The sequence below is a fragment of the Lepidochelys olivacea genome, assembly GCF_965140295.1.
Source record: "Lepidochelys olivacea isolate rLepOli2 genome assembly, chromosome: 14".
NCBI lineage: Eukaryota > Metazoa > Chordata > Testudines > Cheloniidae > Lepidochelys > Lepidochelys olivacea.
This window is the reverse complement of record NC_140424.1, coordinates 10,269,571-10,285,760: the sequence shown is the minus strand read 5'-3', so window position 1 is coordinate 10,285,760 and position 16,190 is coordinate 10,269,571. Positions and strand designations below refer to the sequence as shown.

Below are 16,190 nucleotides of genomic sequence, written 5' to 3'. Positions count from 1 at the left end.
CTCTACCAGGCCACAAAGCTGATTTAGTGGTGAAAATTTATACATCAAAAAACATGAATGTTGCTTAGGGTGCAACACACAACAAAGCACACATGTTCTACATTTTGGTCATTGTCCCATGTCTCAGTGGTTTGGGCCACACATTGGCAAGCTTGAAAGTAGAGATTTATCAACACGCTGTTAGCTGCAAGATAGAATATAGTCATGAAACAAATAGCCCAGTTTCAATTTCTCTGTCTTCATTCAAATATATAGTGGATGTGAATAGGGTCGCGCTTTTGAGTCTAGTCCTGTACAGACGAGGGTCTTGTAACAACGCAGCAGAAGGCAAGGAATGTGAGAATGCAGCCGATTGAAATATAAGGAAGCAGGATGTACTGAGATTACACTTTATGCTTCTTGTGATTCAGAAATAGAGAAATCAAGCATTCAAGTCACAGGTGTGTTATCCTCTGTCACTCAGTTGAATCCCCAATTAAATCTATTTTGGGTTCTTATCCCAGCACCTCACAATCTTTAATATATTTATCCTCACCAGGCAAGAAATTTTATCCCCATTTTGCAGATGGAAACCGAGGCCAAGATAGGTTAATTACCTTGCCTGGGGTCACACAGGCAGTCTCCCCAGTGCTAGTCTAGGGCTCTAACCCCTGGACCATTCTTCCTCGTGGATTCATTTCTGCCCTTGCTAAAGCTGAGTCAATTCAGATGCAGAGCGGCCAGCTCACCGCTGTTTTGACTAGGGTGGAGCTGTGTTCTTTCCCAGGAGGATGTACAGCTGTGTTATTTCCTAGGCAGTATTCTAAAATTCCATTGGAGACAGTGTGGTGGTAAAATAATAGATCAGACAGGTAAGGAGAGGGTAACTCAGGATCTACAGTCAGGCTCTGGGTACAGACCATGTTGCCCATGTGAGAGGGGAGAAATTAACTCGATTTGCTTAAGTGCATTCACATTGGCTGAAATTCCCTCCTGGGCAGAGGGCCTGTGCACCACTGAAACCTCACTGTGTGATGCATAGGTCCTAGGAGGAATGAGTCTTGCCTCTTGTGCACTCCATAGATTAGTCATAGACCAGGGTGAGGCAGTGTAGCTGCGACAGCTTGCTGCATGCAGTAGGGAAATGGTGATCACTCCTACGGCGTTCTGGGCCCACTCCTCGCTGCCCAGCGAGGCTCCGGTGATAAGAATGTGTAATATAGTGGAGAGAATAACAATGAAGGCTAAATTTTACTCTTTAAATAAAAAAGTAACCAATCCTATGGCCGAAAGCCGATGATACGTTCTCTCTGATTTATTACATACGTCTCCCCAACATTCTATCAAATGGCTGTGTTTCACATCGAAAATATTAGAAGCTTCCATTCCCCATTAGCTGGTGGCTACCAAATATATAATTGCAAAACCACAAAAGACTATGTTGAAGTAACATTTGTTAAAGTAACATTAAAGGCTCTGCCTTAAAACCACAAAGGCTAGGAACTTCAGCACTGAAGCTGAAACCACGGCTGTAATTCACTCAAGAGTGCAGCACATATGGCATATATGCTGTAAGACCACACACTGTTCAGACTAGATCTTGGCAATATCTAGAGACAATGAGGGGAGAAAGCAGAGCAAAGAATTCTGTCTTTGACTCTCCATTTTCTGGGGTTCTTGGGTTCAGATTAGACCTCTATTATTCTACAAACAAAGTTGTTGTAGCTTGATTTCCTATATTTGTTCTGTCATGTGGCGTGCAAAAGAGAGAAAAATATATTTCTCTATTTTTGATTGGAACACAGGCACAACTACCCCATCTCTAAGTCCCCTGCCAAATGGTTAACAAACCATTCCATAACAAGACAAAAAGTACCTCACTACCATACCAAGATATGTACTATACGACTGAGGTTAGTAAAGTACAAAGGAAACTTGAAGTCCTCTGATAAGTTGTAGGGACAGTACCAGGTCCCCAGTAAGCAAGAGGTTGTATTCTGGGTTTCCTTCTTTCTCCCTATGCCTGAATTTTCAGGGGATGGACTGTGAGGAAAGACCCCGAAAAGCATAATTGTTCTGCCCAAATTGGGGCATTTTCTGAAATACAGGGTATGTTACTGCAGTGATCAACACTTTAATTATTGCCCTCAAGTTAGCCTTGCTTGAGTGAGAGCAGGCCTGCTCAAGCTGCTGTGTCCACACTGGTTCTCCTGTATGACACTAGGACTTGTGGGGACATATCCCATGGTTCTTTGCACTGCAGTAAGCTCTCCGAATTCTCTCTCAGTAAACTGTGGGTGAATTTGTCTGTCCTTTTTGGGCAGAAGAGGAGAATTGTGGGAAGGACTAAAGTTAAAGTCATCAGCATCATCAAGGCCACGTACAGAGACATGAAGTTCTCTGCAAGGGTGAATAACTGTCAGTGATCGGGATGTGGGCGGTCATGTCCAATGGTTAGAGCAGGAGTCAGGTGTCATAGGCCAGGTGCCAGAGCCAAAGACAGAAATCAGAGCTGCGGGTCAAGGCTGAGTTACCTGGAGTGAGGCAAGGCAGGAGCTGTCGCAGCTGTGGGCAAATGCTTTGAGCAGCCACCTGTTGCTGCTGCTAGGCCTCATAGCAGGTTTGCTGACTCTTCCAACCCATCAGGTGGTGTCACCAAATTCATTAGGTTGCCCAGAGTCTGGCTGTGCTGCAGCCCTGATTTCTGATTATTGAGCAGTTCTTTGTGGACACTAACTAGTGTAAAATAGGGCTGCATTTTATCTCCACTGTTGTTTGGCATAGCCGTAGGCTGGATAATGAAGCGTGTTAGCCAAACAGACAATGGTATAGCCTGGGTACATGGCAAATGCCTGGAAGACCTAGACTTTCCTGATGATATCACGCTATTAAGTGACACCTCTGGAAAGCTACAAAGGTAGACAACCTGGCAAAAACAGCAGGCCAGGCAGGGCTCAAAATCAGTTTCACCAGAACAAACATCCTTGAAACCCAGACATCAAGTGAGAGGAGAATCAGGTCTTTATTATTTATTTCTGGTTCAACGTGTTCCATCAGGAAATTCAATAACTGTCTAATTAAAATTTGTGTTCAAGAAGGTAAGGATTTCAGGAGCGGAATGTAATACTAATTATTTTTTTCTCTGTCATTTTCACAGTTCATTTTTGCTGTTACAAGGAGAAATTTATTAGTCTGTATTGCCACCTTTCTGCTGTCATAGAGCTGGACTCTCTGAAAACCCAGCAGTCCCTAAGGGAAGCAATTTCAGACAGGGAAGTTGCTGCTGCCAAACAAAGACACCAGCAAGTTTTAGACTATATACAGGTAACAGTCTGTGTCTGAGTAGACCAAAGAGATTTTTAAGGTCTATAATTTGGAATCTAAAAGTAGAATTATTTGTAGACATCGTAAAAAGACTAGTGGTGTCAACATTTTATTTTTTATGAAATTCCAAACCTAGAGCACAATTTCTCCAATGGTTGTTTTTATAAAAGAGATTTTTGTAATGGATAAAATCAAATGACAATTACACTAGAATGTTGTAAAGAAATGTCTCAGTTTTGGTTATAGAACTGACTCCCTCCGTGTGAGGGAAGCCAATGCCAAGCACAGGGCATTAGTCTGGCTCATAGCTTCTCTCTTCTACAGGACATACATTTTTTTCTCATTGGCAGGTTGCAAAGAAAAAAAATGAAAGTTGTTTCAAGGGCACAAGCTATAGGAATAGATCATTGTCAATAAAAATGATCTGAAGACAATGTGATCCAGTGACAACACAAAGAACCAGGCAGAGGCGGGTTATCTGTGTGCTAGGGGGCCTTTACACCAGGGTGACTCTTGCAAACTATTTTGGTAACTAATACTCCCTGGTTGAAACTTATGACTCTTCCACAAAGCATTTATGGATGCAGTCCATCTACAGGACAGGACACAAATCAGCTGTACAGCCCTTACTCTCCTGCAACTCAAGCTGTTGGAATATGGGCCGACACAACTGTTCACCCCCTCTGTAGAGATTGGTGGCCACTTAAAACTACATAATTATGGACCAGCTGACCATGACTGTGCTGATCTTTGTCGTGCAGTCAAATCCACCTTTGCAGTAGCCTCTTTGGAGCTGCCTTGGAGCTTAGTGTTACTTCACACATGGTGGCATATCTCACTGTGCTCCCACTTTAAAACTGCTTTCTCCCCAAGTCCCTCCACACTCTCACACTCAGCAGAGCCAAATTGGTCCTAGTGCATGAAACCTTCTCGGGTTGCTGGGGGAATGCATGTATTTTGCATGAAGGGTGAAATTCACCCAGGAAACCCAGCAGGTCTCAAGCATTAGGACCAATTTGGCTCTTCTGAGCATGGGAGTGGGAAGGGATCTGTGTGCGGCAGGGGGAGAAGCAGTTGTCAAGTGGCAGCGAAGTGGGACATGCCACCCCATGTGCAGTAAAACTAAGTTCCAAAGCATCTCCAAAGAGGCCACTGTGTGTGTATAAAATTGCAGGGAGAGCTGTAGATGCAGCAACTGTCCCTGCTGCTCTAGGGTGTCTCAGTTCACATATATATTCTGAAGAAAACTTAGGAGAGTACTTTAAACCCCCATGTTTGGTACTGAATTATTGTGAAAACGTATTAGCCTTGTCAGTTTTCCTCTCAAATGAAAACCAGCTGTATTCCACCTATTGGCGAAAATATCTCAGCCCACCACATACTGCAATCTTCAGTGGCAACCACAAAACCACAAGAGCATTTGTGTGATCCCAGATCTAAGACAGTGTTGAAGTTACTACACAAACCAAACATTGTAAAGAGCAAAGGAGTCTATATAAATGCAGCTCTGAAAAGGAGTCAGAAGGCAGCCAAAAAGAAAAAGAAAAAATAGCAGATAAGGTACTTGGAGTCTAAACCAGCATGGTAGTAAGAAAAGAAATGTGTAGGCATATTCTCCAGCAATTAAGCTGAAATTGCAATTAAGTTATAATTTATATACTGTAATGCTTCAAATACTCTTAAACTGTATAAGAAGCCTAGCTCATTAAATGTGACTGGCCAGGTATCCCAGGAGACACCTTATAATGGTATTGGGGAGAAAACCGATTGGCTTTACATTTTAGTGAAAATATTATCTCTCCTGCATGCAGCTAGGGGATGAGTTATGGAATGGAAATCTAGATTTCTCTAAGCCAAATGGGCGAGGCGCATGCTAGCTGATTGGCCAATCACATCGACCTCTTGGAGTTACACTGAGACCTTGAAATGAGATGGAATTATGTTGTCAAGTCCCTTTATTTCTCTACAGTTTGCAGTAAAATAGGTGAAAAGCTCCACTTCTGAAGACGCTCTGAACCACTTCTCATTACCCTGGGGGTGAACATCCCAGTCCCATTGAAGTCAGTCGCAAAACAATCATTGACTTCAGCGGAGCCAGAATATGCCCTTGATTCTTATTGTATGTACTGCTTGCTGCTTCTCTGCAACTTGGGAAACAATCCTGATTTGGTGTAAGAGAATGGGCCTGGCACAAAGGGCTCAGAGTAGAATTCTGGGGTGCCATAAAAAGTGATGCAAGTGACATAATGGGCCTAATTCTCCATTGCCCGGTGCCTTGTGCAGCCACTTGCACCAATGCCAAGCATCGGCAAAATCCTCTGTGCCCTCACTTTGTGTTGGTGGAGATGATGGCAGAAGGGGCAAGGCAATGGAGAATCATGCCGGATGGGTGCAATTTGCACTGCTATGGCACTGAGTGTGCCACTTACACAACAACGGGGCAGAATTGGAGGTTAAGCAAGAAGGGCAACCAAAAGAGAGGATGCGTTGAATTGAAAGCCCTATGCAATCTTCATTTGCAGCCTCCTATTAATTGATTCCCCCACTGAAGCCCCATTCCACACTCCCAGCACGGAAGGTACCACTCTCTTATGCACACTCACCGACTCCCAATTCAGCACAAGTTATATTATTTTATCACTCACACCCTTTCACTGACCAACTCTCCCGTTGCTCTTGCCATCACTGCAGAAAGTTAGCTACTTTGGCTTCAAGGCATCTCCATTTAAGCAGCTTTAATGCTATCCCTTAGGACTCAGTCATGCTTTATGTGAAGCAGCCTGCACTGGAAGAGATGTGGCAGCCCACAGGAAGCTCTGGAAAGGGACCTGCATCACAGGGAGCTTGCACCCACGGCTACATCCCTTCAAATGGCTGCAGCAGCATCCATTCCGTTGTCAAAGCACTTACATCGATTAAAAATAACCACTCAGTTTCACTATCAAAAGACATTCTTCACTTTAACAGGTGCCCGTTTTCCTCTCTGTGCAGACACTTAAAGTCACATCCTGCTATCGATTTATCCACACACCTCCCATTGCCTCAAGAGGAGTTCAGGGCATGGAACTCTGGCACAGATCCCATTAGTATTAATGAAATGGATGCGAACTAGAAAGGCTTCCAGGAGAAGGCGGGGGCTTTCGGGCTATTGATCCAGTGCAGATGCTTTCCCTCTATGCGTAATGAACCAGTGTGCTAGAGGTTTTGAGAGGGGCATTTTCTTTTATTGAAACCAAACTAAAAAAATAAATAAAATCTAACATCTGACCAGTGGCCATGATGAAATATGTTAGTGGATTCTGTCCAGTTCTCAGCCTACAGCTGTGGCCTTCGTTAACATTGTCACCACAATAATTAGCCCCTTGTCACCTAACTCAACTGATGGGTAAGGAAACTGAATTGCACCTCAACTAGCCCTACAGGTGATCCCTTCAGGCCAGTTTTGAGGCCCTTTGGCCCAGTTGATAGAGAAGGTCAAACGGCTATTGTATGTGTTGTGCCTGTTTGGTTTGGAGGCCTTCATTCTCCAGCCTGTCACGTTTCACGTGCACTAAATTCTCACCAAGAGTTTATGAAACCGCAGGCTTGATTTTAATTTTCACCAGCAGAACTCCATTGATTTCTGTAGAGTTCTCCCCCATCCCCGATATTACACTGGGGCAGCTTAGCGCTGAAGCAGATCCACTCTTGTTAAAGGAGGAATCTAACTTACAAACCTGTCACTTCACTCTGTTTGCCAGCTCTGATGAGGAACATTACTGATCACAGACCTGAGTCAATGAGCTCTTTCCTTTGACTTCCGTGGGCTTTGGATTCCGCCCTCTGTGCTTTAAAAGTTCTACAGGGAGCAAAAAAAATTCCCATGTGAGCACAGGATCTCCAGGGATTTTTGGTGAAATGTCACAACTTTTTGTAATCATCATGTGAGTTAAAAGGCCAAATTTAACCTTTGAAGGCACCCAGGGAGTTCCCATTGACTTGAGTAGGAGCTGAAAAGCCAACATCCTGCCCTACTCTTCAGTTTTCTTCTGAACATCCACTGTGATTCTTACAGGTAGAGCCCTGCAAATCTGCGGATATCTACTTTATATTTGTGGAAATCCACATCTGCAGATGCGGTTGCATTGTTTACCATCTTTGCGGATCGGGGATCAGATGCGGATCCAAATTTTTGTATCCACACAGGGCTCTAACAGTGAGATAAGGTGCTTGTGTGGGTGTGGATGCAGATGTGGATACATATAAAAGGTAGAGTGCAGCTCGTGAGTCAGATACAAGTTAATTATTGTGGATCAGAGACGGATCCAAATTTTTGTATCTGTGCATCTGTAGGCTCTACCTACAGGAAACTGCCAGTTGCTAATGGCTAGACAGATGGCCATCGGGATTTATTATTGTTATTAATATTTATAATTTATTTATATCTTTTAAAAAATCCATCCAGTTACGCAGGTGACTAGTCTACACCATCATGTTGTTCTTTAAAAATCTGTTCTCCTGGTTCCCTTCCCCCTAACCCTGCAGAGTATTTGTCACACCTGCTTGTTGATGTTCCTCAGGGAGCAATCATGTCTCCATATATATATATATGTACAGTGCCTAGCACAATGGAGCCATGGTCTGGATGGATTAGGGACTCTGGGCATAAATGTAATATCAATAAAGATAACAGCAGAGGCCAGATTCTGTGCTGGCTTGAATACTGTGGAGCCCCATTGGAGTTCTTGAGAATGGGGAAAGCCAGCGGGAATTTGGCTTTCCATGTTAAGGGCAAGCTTAGAGAGATAAGGTGGGTAAGGTAATACCTTTTATTGGGAATCGCCAAGACCTGAAGCAGAGCCCTGGGTAGCTTGAAAGCTTGTCTCTCTGCCCAACAGAAATTGGTCCAATAAAAAGTATTACCTCCCCACTTTGTCTCTCTAATATCCTGGGACCGACACAGCTACAACATTGAAAAGAAGGCAGGATTGTCACTTGCCCAATGTGCCAACTTGTTCCCCTGCAAGAGCTACCCACATTGCAGGTCACAGCGTAGGTGGAGATCCCCATGAAGCCACTACTCCCCTGCGATACAGACGGGTGGAGATTGTGCAGAGCCTTGACTCCGCCCTCCCCCAATATATATTGATTTAGGGGAAGGGGTGAGAGAGAGAGAGACTGTAGGTTGGTGGTTAGGACACTGGCCTTGGATGTAGGAGACTCATGTTAAAGTCCCTGCTCTATCTGATTCAGAATGATCTGGAATGAACAAGTCTGCTCTGAATCAGGCTCAGCAGGGACTTAAGTTGGGTCTCATACATCCCAGTCTGTGCCGTAGCCACCAGGCCACGCTCACACATGCCTGCTTCCCGAATCAAAAAGCTCAGGTTTTGATCCAAAGATGGACATTTTGACACAATTCTTGTTTTCCTAAAAATGTTCCAGAGTCTTGTTTTCATTCCAATGCAAAACCAAACCAAACTTTCAAAACCTTGAGAGTTGCCATGAAACAGAATGGTCATCCTCGAGGCAGCCTAAGCATGGGCCTGAACCTGAACATGAACCCAAACCCCTCAAAGCTGGTCTGGATTTGAATTCCCTTGCTTGGGCCCATCTCTCTATGCTCTGTCAATGGTGCTATGTAGATTTGTACCCTGGGTCTATACATCTTTTTGTAAAAATTAAATGAAAAAATAAAAATATGTAAAAAGAACTGGCAATTTCTGTATATTTTTTAAAGAAAACCAAAATCAATACCTTCAGCACTGGGTGATTAAAAATTTTCACTGTTTTTGTTTGTTCTCTTTTTTTTTTTTCCTTTCTTCCAAAGCAAATTGACGAGATCTGGCGTGAAATGAGATGGATCACAGAGGCACTGCAGTATGCCAGGTACAAACAGCCAGTGGCTGGCTTGCTCATAACAAAGCTTGTGGACCTGTCAGAAGAGCAGAATCAGAAGAAAATAAATTCAACATCCTCCCATCTAGATTGTCTTCCATCACCACCACCCTCACCAGAGGCCAGAAACCAGAGGAGAAAAGCCCTGAGTGGTAAGAGAGGGATTTTTTTTCCCCTGGGTGAAACTGAGTAGAAAATCAAGACGGCCCTTTGATCTCCTATTTGCATCGGGAGCTAGTCTGTGGTATTTTTTCCATGCCTGTTGAGGTATTTTAACAATTATTCCGTTTTATTTTTTTATTTTTAGTGTTATTATTTATTATTTAAACTGACAGGCTGGATAGGATAATCATAGATTGGGGGAAAGAGGTATCAAATTACAGTGCCTTCCAATACCTACTTTCAGTGTTTTTTTCTTGAATGTTCACTCTCAGTATAATCTCAGAATTATAGAAATTGCAGATGGAAAAACCATCTATTAGCTCAGTCTCCCCGTCACCGCAGTATCATTCCCTGCAGTTCTCCTTTCCCCTCACCATCAATGGTACCCAGTCTTCTCCTTCTTCCTGCCCACCTCAGTCTCTTTTTTCACACCACCCACCTTCCCTCCCCACACATGGAATGCCTTCCCCAGACTGGCAGCCTAGACATCACCTTCTCTGCATTCAAGTCCTTGGCTTCGGGCCTGACCCAACGCCCAGTGAAGTAAGCAGAAGGACTCCCTTTGGCTTCAGGGAGCAATGAATCACTGTCACTCCCATTTTCTGCAGTCCCCACAAGAAGTGAACCAGACAATACAAAACAATAAATACATGCGTGCACATCCCTCAGCCCACACCACTTCCCGCAGCCCACATTGGCCTGGAACGGCGAACCACAGCCAGTGGGAACTGCGATCGGCCGAACCTGCAGATGCTGCAGGTAAACAAACCATCCAGGCCCGCCAGAGGATTTCCCTGATGGGCCCCTTTCCAGTCTCCATCAGTGCTCCACCCCACACCTGTCTCCTTGGGTGTTAAGCCTCATGCCCTTACCTGTCTTGGGGTGGAATTCACAACTCTCCCACTCTTCGACTGGGATCTGGGTACAACACCCTGTCTATGACAACTATTTATTATCATGCAAAACCCACTGGATACCTGCATTTCTTCACTTCAGGAGTCCATGACCAGTGAAGTAGCAACCAACAGCCTTCTTAAAACAAGTATGTTTATTAGTAAATGGAACAAAGCATTAGAGAAAATGGTTTCAAAACAACAAACAGAGAAAACACAAATTTAGTCTCATCTAACGCTGTACTTCATTACAAGATAAATTAAGCTAGCATGCTTCTTGAGTTACAAGAATAAAACAGACCCAACTCATAAGACCCAACTCTTAGTGCGTCAGACCAATGGTCCATCTAGCTCAGTATCCTGCCTTCCAGCAGTGGCCAATGCCAGGTGCTTCAGAGGGAATGAACAGAATAGGCAATCACCGAGTGATCCATCCCCTGTCGCCCACTCCCAGCTTCTGGTGAACAGAGGCTAGGGACACTCAGAGCATGGTATTACATCCCTGTTCATCCTGGCTAATAGCCATCGGTGGACCTATCCTCCATGAACTTATCTAGTTCTCACATCCTGTTAACAACATGGGCCCTGGCAAAGAGTTCCTGGCAAAGAGTTGACTGTGTGTTGTGTGAAGAAGTACTTCCTTTATTTGTTTTAAACCTGCTGCCTATTAATTTCATTGGGTGACCCTAGTTCTTGTGTTGTGTGAAGGAGCAAATAACATTTCCTTATTCACTTTCTCCACACCAGTCAATCTTTTATAGACCTCTATCTTATCCCCCCCTTTATCATCTCTTTTCCAAGATGAAAAGTCCTAGTCTTTTTACTCTCTCCTCATTCGGAAGCTGTTCCATACCCCTAATCATTTTAGTTGCACATCTTTGTATCTTTTTTAGTTCCAATATATCTTTTTTGAGATGGATCATCCAGATCTGCATGCAGTATTCAAGATGGAGGTGTACCATGGATTTATAGAGCAGCATTATGATATTTTCTGTCTTGTTATCTAACCCTTTCCTTATGGTTCCTAACATTCTTTTAGCCTTTTTGACTGCTGCTGCACATTGAGGGGATGTTTTCAGAGAACTATCCACAATGACCCCAAGATCTCTTCCTTGAGTGTTAACAGCCAATTTAGACTCCATCATTTTGTATGTATAGTTGGGATTATGTTTTCCAACATGCATTACTTTGCATTTATCAATATTGAATTTAATCTGCCATTTTGTTACCAAGTCACCCTTTTTTGAGATTCCTTTGTCTCTCTTCACAGTCTGCTCCGGACTTAACTACCTTGAGTAATTTTGTTTTGTCTTCAAATTTTGCCACCTCTGTTTACCCCTTTTTCCAGATCATTTATAAATATGTTGAACAATACTGGTCCCAGTAGAGACCCCTGGAGGACACCACTATTTATCTCTATCCATTCTGAAAACTAACCATTTATTCCTACCCTTTGTTTCCTACCTTTTAACCAGATACTGATCCACGAGAGGACTTCCCTCTTATCTCATGACTGCTTACTTCGCCTAAGAGCCTTTGGTGAGGGACCTTGTCAAAAGTCCAAGTACACTAACTCACCTTCTTTTAGCAAGTCCCATAGCTCTTGGGACCCAGCTTGGTCTTCCCTTGCCTTCCAGCGAGTATATCTCCCTTAGAGCTGTGTGGAAAGCTAATGTTTTGTTTGGCTGGCAGTTCTGAAAAATGAAAATCAAACAATTGTTTCGGGTCAACCCAAAATAAAAACTTTTCAAAAATTTTGGCTCACCAAAAAGTTTGTTTAAAAGATTGTTTCAGGTCAAACAAAACATTTTATCTGACCCAAACTAAACCTTCTGTTTCAGTTTTGAGCATGTTTAAAAGGTAAGGGTGGTAAATAAAATTGAAGGAAATTTCAAAACAAAAAGTTGTTCTGACTGGAAAAATCATACAGAAAAATTTCACACTGCATTAGTCTCCCAGAATCTTCCCCTTCTTGGGAAATTCCCTTTTCTCAAAGCCCCATCTTCCCTGTGTCACCTGAGCCTAGTTTCTATATTTGATTGCTCAATTTTTTTGTTACAGGGCCTAGCTGTGAAGCCTTCCTTTTGCCTCAGACTGGTTTTGCCCAGCCAGTCAGCCAGGCCATCTAGGAGAAAGCCCTTGCAATGGTTGCTCCATTGTATGGGTGGCATTTAGACCCATAAATGGCTTGCAGTCACTGGTGCATGATTGTCAGAGAGTGTGCTGAAAGTGTCTGCTCCTTTCCAACCCTCCAGTTCAGGAATCCCATATGCAAAACACATCTCAGCGTACAGGTCGATACTAATCACTGAGCAGCCCCACATTCATAGCCATCGAGTTTAAGGCCAGAAAGGCTCACTAGATCACCTAGTCTGACCTCCTGTATATACCAGGCCACCCACACCACTGCATGCTAAATCCAACATACGCATTATATTCAGGCCATACTGCATTTGATGCTGTACTTGGGAGGTAGTGTAGCCTGTGGGGATGGCAGCATTGGCAGTTCTGGTTTCTGTTCTGCCACTTGCTATGTGATTGTGGACAAATCACTTTGTCTCTCTGCCTCAGTTTCCCCATCTGTAAAGTGAAGATATTAACCTGCAGTAGCTATCCCATAGGGCTTTTGTGAAGAGTAATTAATGTTTGTACAACGTATGCAACATATATGCAACAATATCAACGCAAAGTATTCCAGAATTAAATTCATCCTTCTGCACATGGCCAGCACAAGATCTGTGCATCTCTTAGGTCTGTTTTGAGGACATAAGTGGTGTGCTATCCCTGGGCTGGTATGCATACGCATGAATTTCATCCATGATGATTAAGTCCTGTGAACTGCAAAATATGAAATATAAGTGGCTGAGGAATAGTGAGCCCAGGATGTCTCTTATCATGTCTGAGGATTTAGTGCTCCACAGAGGCATCAAAGAACATTTCAGAACATTGAGGTCAACTGTTCCATGTTCATCTCGGATCATATTTTCCTCCCATCCTTTGACAACTCTTTCTTTTTGCACTATTTCTTTCCTATGCTCATCTGGTTTTGTATTAACGAAGCAGCTGACTTTCTGAGCCATTGGGTCCAGTTTGGTTTAATTGTTGTTTTCAGATGGCTCGGTGTCCCAAGTGATCTGAGATGGACCCTTTAAGAATATAAAATTAAGCAAATTAGTAAAATGCTATACCCACTTCATTGGCTGCTATCGCTGCTCTGAATAGCTGGAAAATTAAATCGATGAAATAAATGGATTGCAGCAAAGAAAATTGGAGGCAAATTAAATGACAGTGCCTGTTTCATTAATAGAATAAGGACTTCAGGGGAAAAATAAATCACTGTTCTGCTGAGCTGTCATTAAGCAATGAGTTAATGACATGGTAGAAACAAAAGCTGCAGATGCTGCATGGAACAACTGCCACAGCCTTTTTGGTCATAATAATTTATTTTTACTTCTAAATGGCAGTTTCCTACTGTCAAGAAAACCAAATAAATCTGCTCTTATTTGAGTAAAAGCAAAAAAAAAAAAAAGCCCAGAGAATTTGGGTGGAAACTGTGGCCTTTATAGAAGCATGTGTCCCTGACTTTGATTTAATCCATTATATATTAATGTTCTCCTTTGATTTCATGGTCTCTCTCTAGGCCAAATTCTCCTTTGAATAACATGGTGCAAATGCAGAATAATCCTCTTGGATTAGGTGGAGATACTTAGCATTAACACCATGTATCTAAGAGCATAATGTGTCCCCTAGGTGGGCCTGATTCATTATTGCCCTGCGCCTCGTATATGGTCATGTACACCAATGCAAGGTGAGTAGTGGGCATTATTTTATACCAACTCTGTGCTTGCTTTGTTCTGGTGTAACTGACGACCCCTATAGAGGGCAGCAGAGAATCGGACCCATGAGGTCACGTCCACCGCTATTTACGTTCCTGCAGAACTTGGCCCTAATGCTGCCATGACAAAAGAATGGCAATGACGTCGGTGCGGAAGCCAGTCTGAACTTTGATTAATAAATTCACATGTGGATTAAATTTGTCAGTTTGGGATCTGGATAAACATTCCTTCAAAAGGGCAGACTTTGCTCTTGCAGCTCTATATCTTTTCTCCATGCCTGTTAAAGACCGGTAAGGCCACATCCTGCTCTGGATTACACAGGTTTAAATCAATTCACTGCTTAACAGCGGATAGAATTTGGGTTACAGTTTCTCAAAATCCAAAATTTCAATCTCCATGAAATTCAGTTGGAAACTCAGAAAACAAGATTACTTTAAAATTTCATCTCAACCCCAGTTCTTCCCCTTTGCTCACCTCCCATCACTTCATTAGTCCTTTCTTCCCTTCCTGTTTCTTACTGTGACGTTATCTCCTGGCTAGCATGCCCATCAATCCACCACAACCATCTCCTCTTTGCAACTGTCACCTGGCCCCATGGAAAATTCCACAATGGAAATACACAGAGGTTGCCAGAAACGTGTCTGATATTCATTTTGCTCCCGAGTTAAGAAAATATGTTAAGTGTATTAAGCAGTTCTTTTAAGTGGGGCTGTGTGTCATGTTAGTGGTTATTCGGTTTTAATGAGTCTTCGATTTTCAGATTCCCAGCCCTGCTCGGACGAAGAGGGCTGCTCTGAAGTGTTTCTTCCAACCGACAGCGACTATGATTCCAGTGATGCATTGAGCCCCAGAGAACTGGATTTGGTTTATTCATCCTCACATGACATATCCCAACAGGCAGCGGGTGGCCTGGGCGGCAGTGCACCTGATGTCCTCCAGGTCCATGATATGAAGCCTCACCTGACTTTGAAAGAAGACCCGAAAGGGGGCAGTGACTTGGATGCCGATGCCGAATACTGCACGGAGTACATGAACAGTCTGACCACGGGAGGGTTCACATCAAAAAGCCTGGACAAGACTTCCAGCTCCAGGCAGCCTTTGAGTTTCTTGGGGAAAAAAACAAAGCAAGGGAAACATCAGCACTATAACTACTTCAGCCGGCACCATCGCTGGCTGCGAGTGCACAGTGAGACGCAGCCCACCTCTCTTTCCGAAGGCGTGTACACACAGCATCTCACACGAGCCACGGAATTATCACAGGAGCCTACCTCCAGCCACCAAATAAGGATTCCCGTCGATTGTCCTCGGAGCGCTTTCTTACCTCATGCTTCGAGCCTCCCAGAAGATGGGAAAGGCAAGTACCATGAATCAAGGCAGAATATCCGTAGGATATACGTAGAGCCCTACAAAACCACGTTATCAGGCGAAGAGGGAAAGCCCTGGGCCCTGAGTATGCAGTCCGTAGAACATGGAGATTTGCATGATACCACGGGACAGGAAATGGGTTTGGATGATCAATCGAATTCTCCCATCTCTGAAGTATTCAGTAGCACGCTTTAGGAGTTTGCACTGGGTCATTGCACTGCCTCGCACCGCCCCCAAAATGGCCTTGTGAGCATTCTGAATTTAGGACCATATTTTCAAAAAGACCTTTAAAATGCAGATCCTCAACGGGCGTCTCGTTCCACTTCCTTTACCAGCTGAGGATCTGGCCTTAAATGGGTATTCCCAAAAGCGCATGCCAAATCACTCGCATCTGCAATTTTGCAGGTGTAAATAATAAACATTTACCATCTAACTTAATGCTGCATGGTGGCAAATCAGATAGTTGGGCATTGAAATTTGCTTAATTACTCACACCAATGTCTGGGCATGCAGAATTTCAGGCACATATGATTTTGCCTGCAAAATTTGGGGGAAGCTGGTTAAAGTCACTTTAAAAATGTGGTCCTAAGCTTTTATTACTTTTTTTTTTTTTTTGCTATAAATATTTCCACTTCCCAACATGCACTTTGTGTGGATTTGGCTGGAATACAAGTAAAGCACTGAGTGCTCTGGTGAATGAAAATGCCACAGCTTCTGGCCATTTCAGTGTGTCTATCACAAAAAATTAGTGCCA

At 43.4% G+C, this 16,190-nt stretch overlaps 1 protein-coding gene across 1 annotated transcript in view; it reads left to right on the top strand.

The window, feature by feature from the left end:
* The window catches only part of ANKFN1 (ankyrin repeat and fibronectin type III domain containing 1), a 191,144-nt gene extending 175,409 nt beyond the window's left edge, over positions 1–15,735 (top strand). The window contains exons 17-19 of the mRNA XM_084648542.1: positions 3,137–3,303; positions 9,113–9,332; positions 14,832–15,735. Of these exons, the coding sequence (XP_084504668.1) occupies positions 3,137–3,303; positions 9,113–9,332; positions 14,832–15,631 (1,187 nt within the window). The 3' untranslated portion in view covers positions 15,632–15,735. The remainder of the gene's footprint in view (positions 1–3,136; positions 3,304–9,112; positions 9,333–14,831) is intronic.
* The last annotated feature ends 455 nt before the right edge of the window (positions 15,736–16,190 follow it).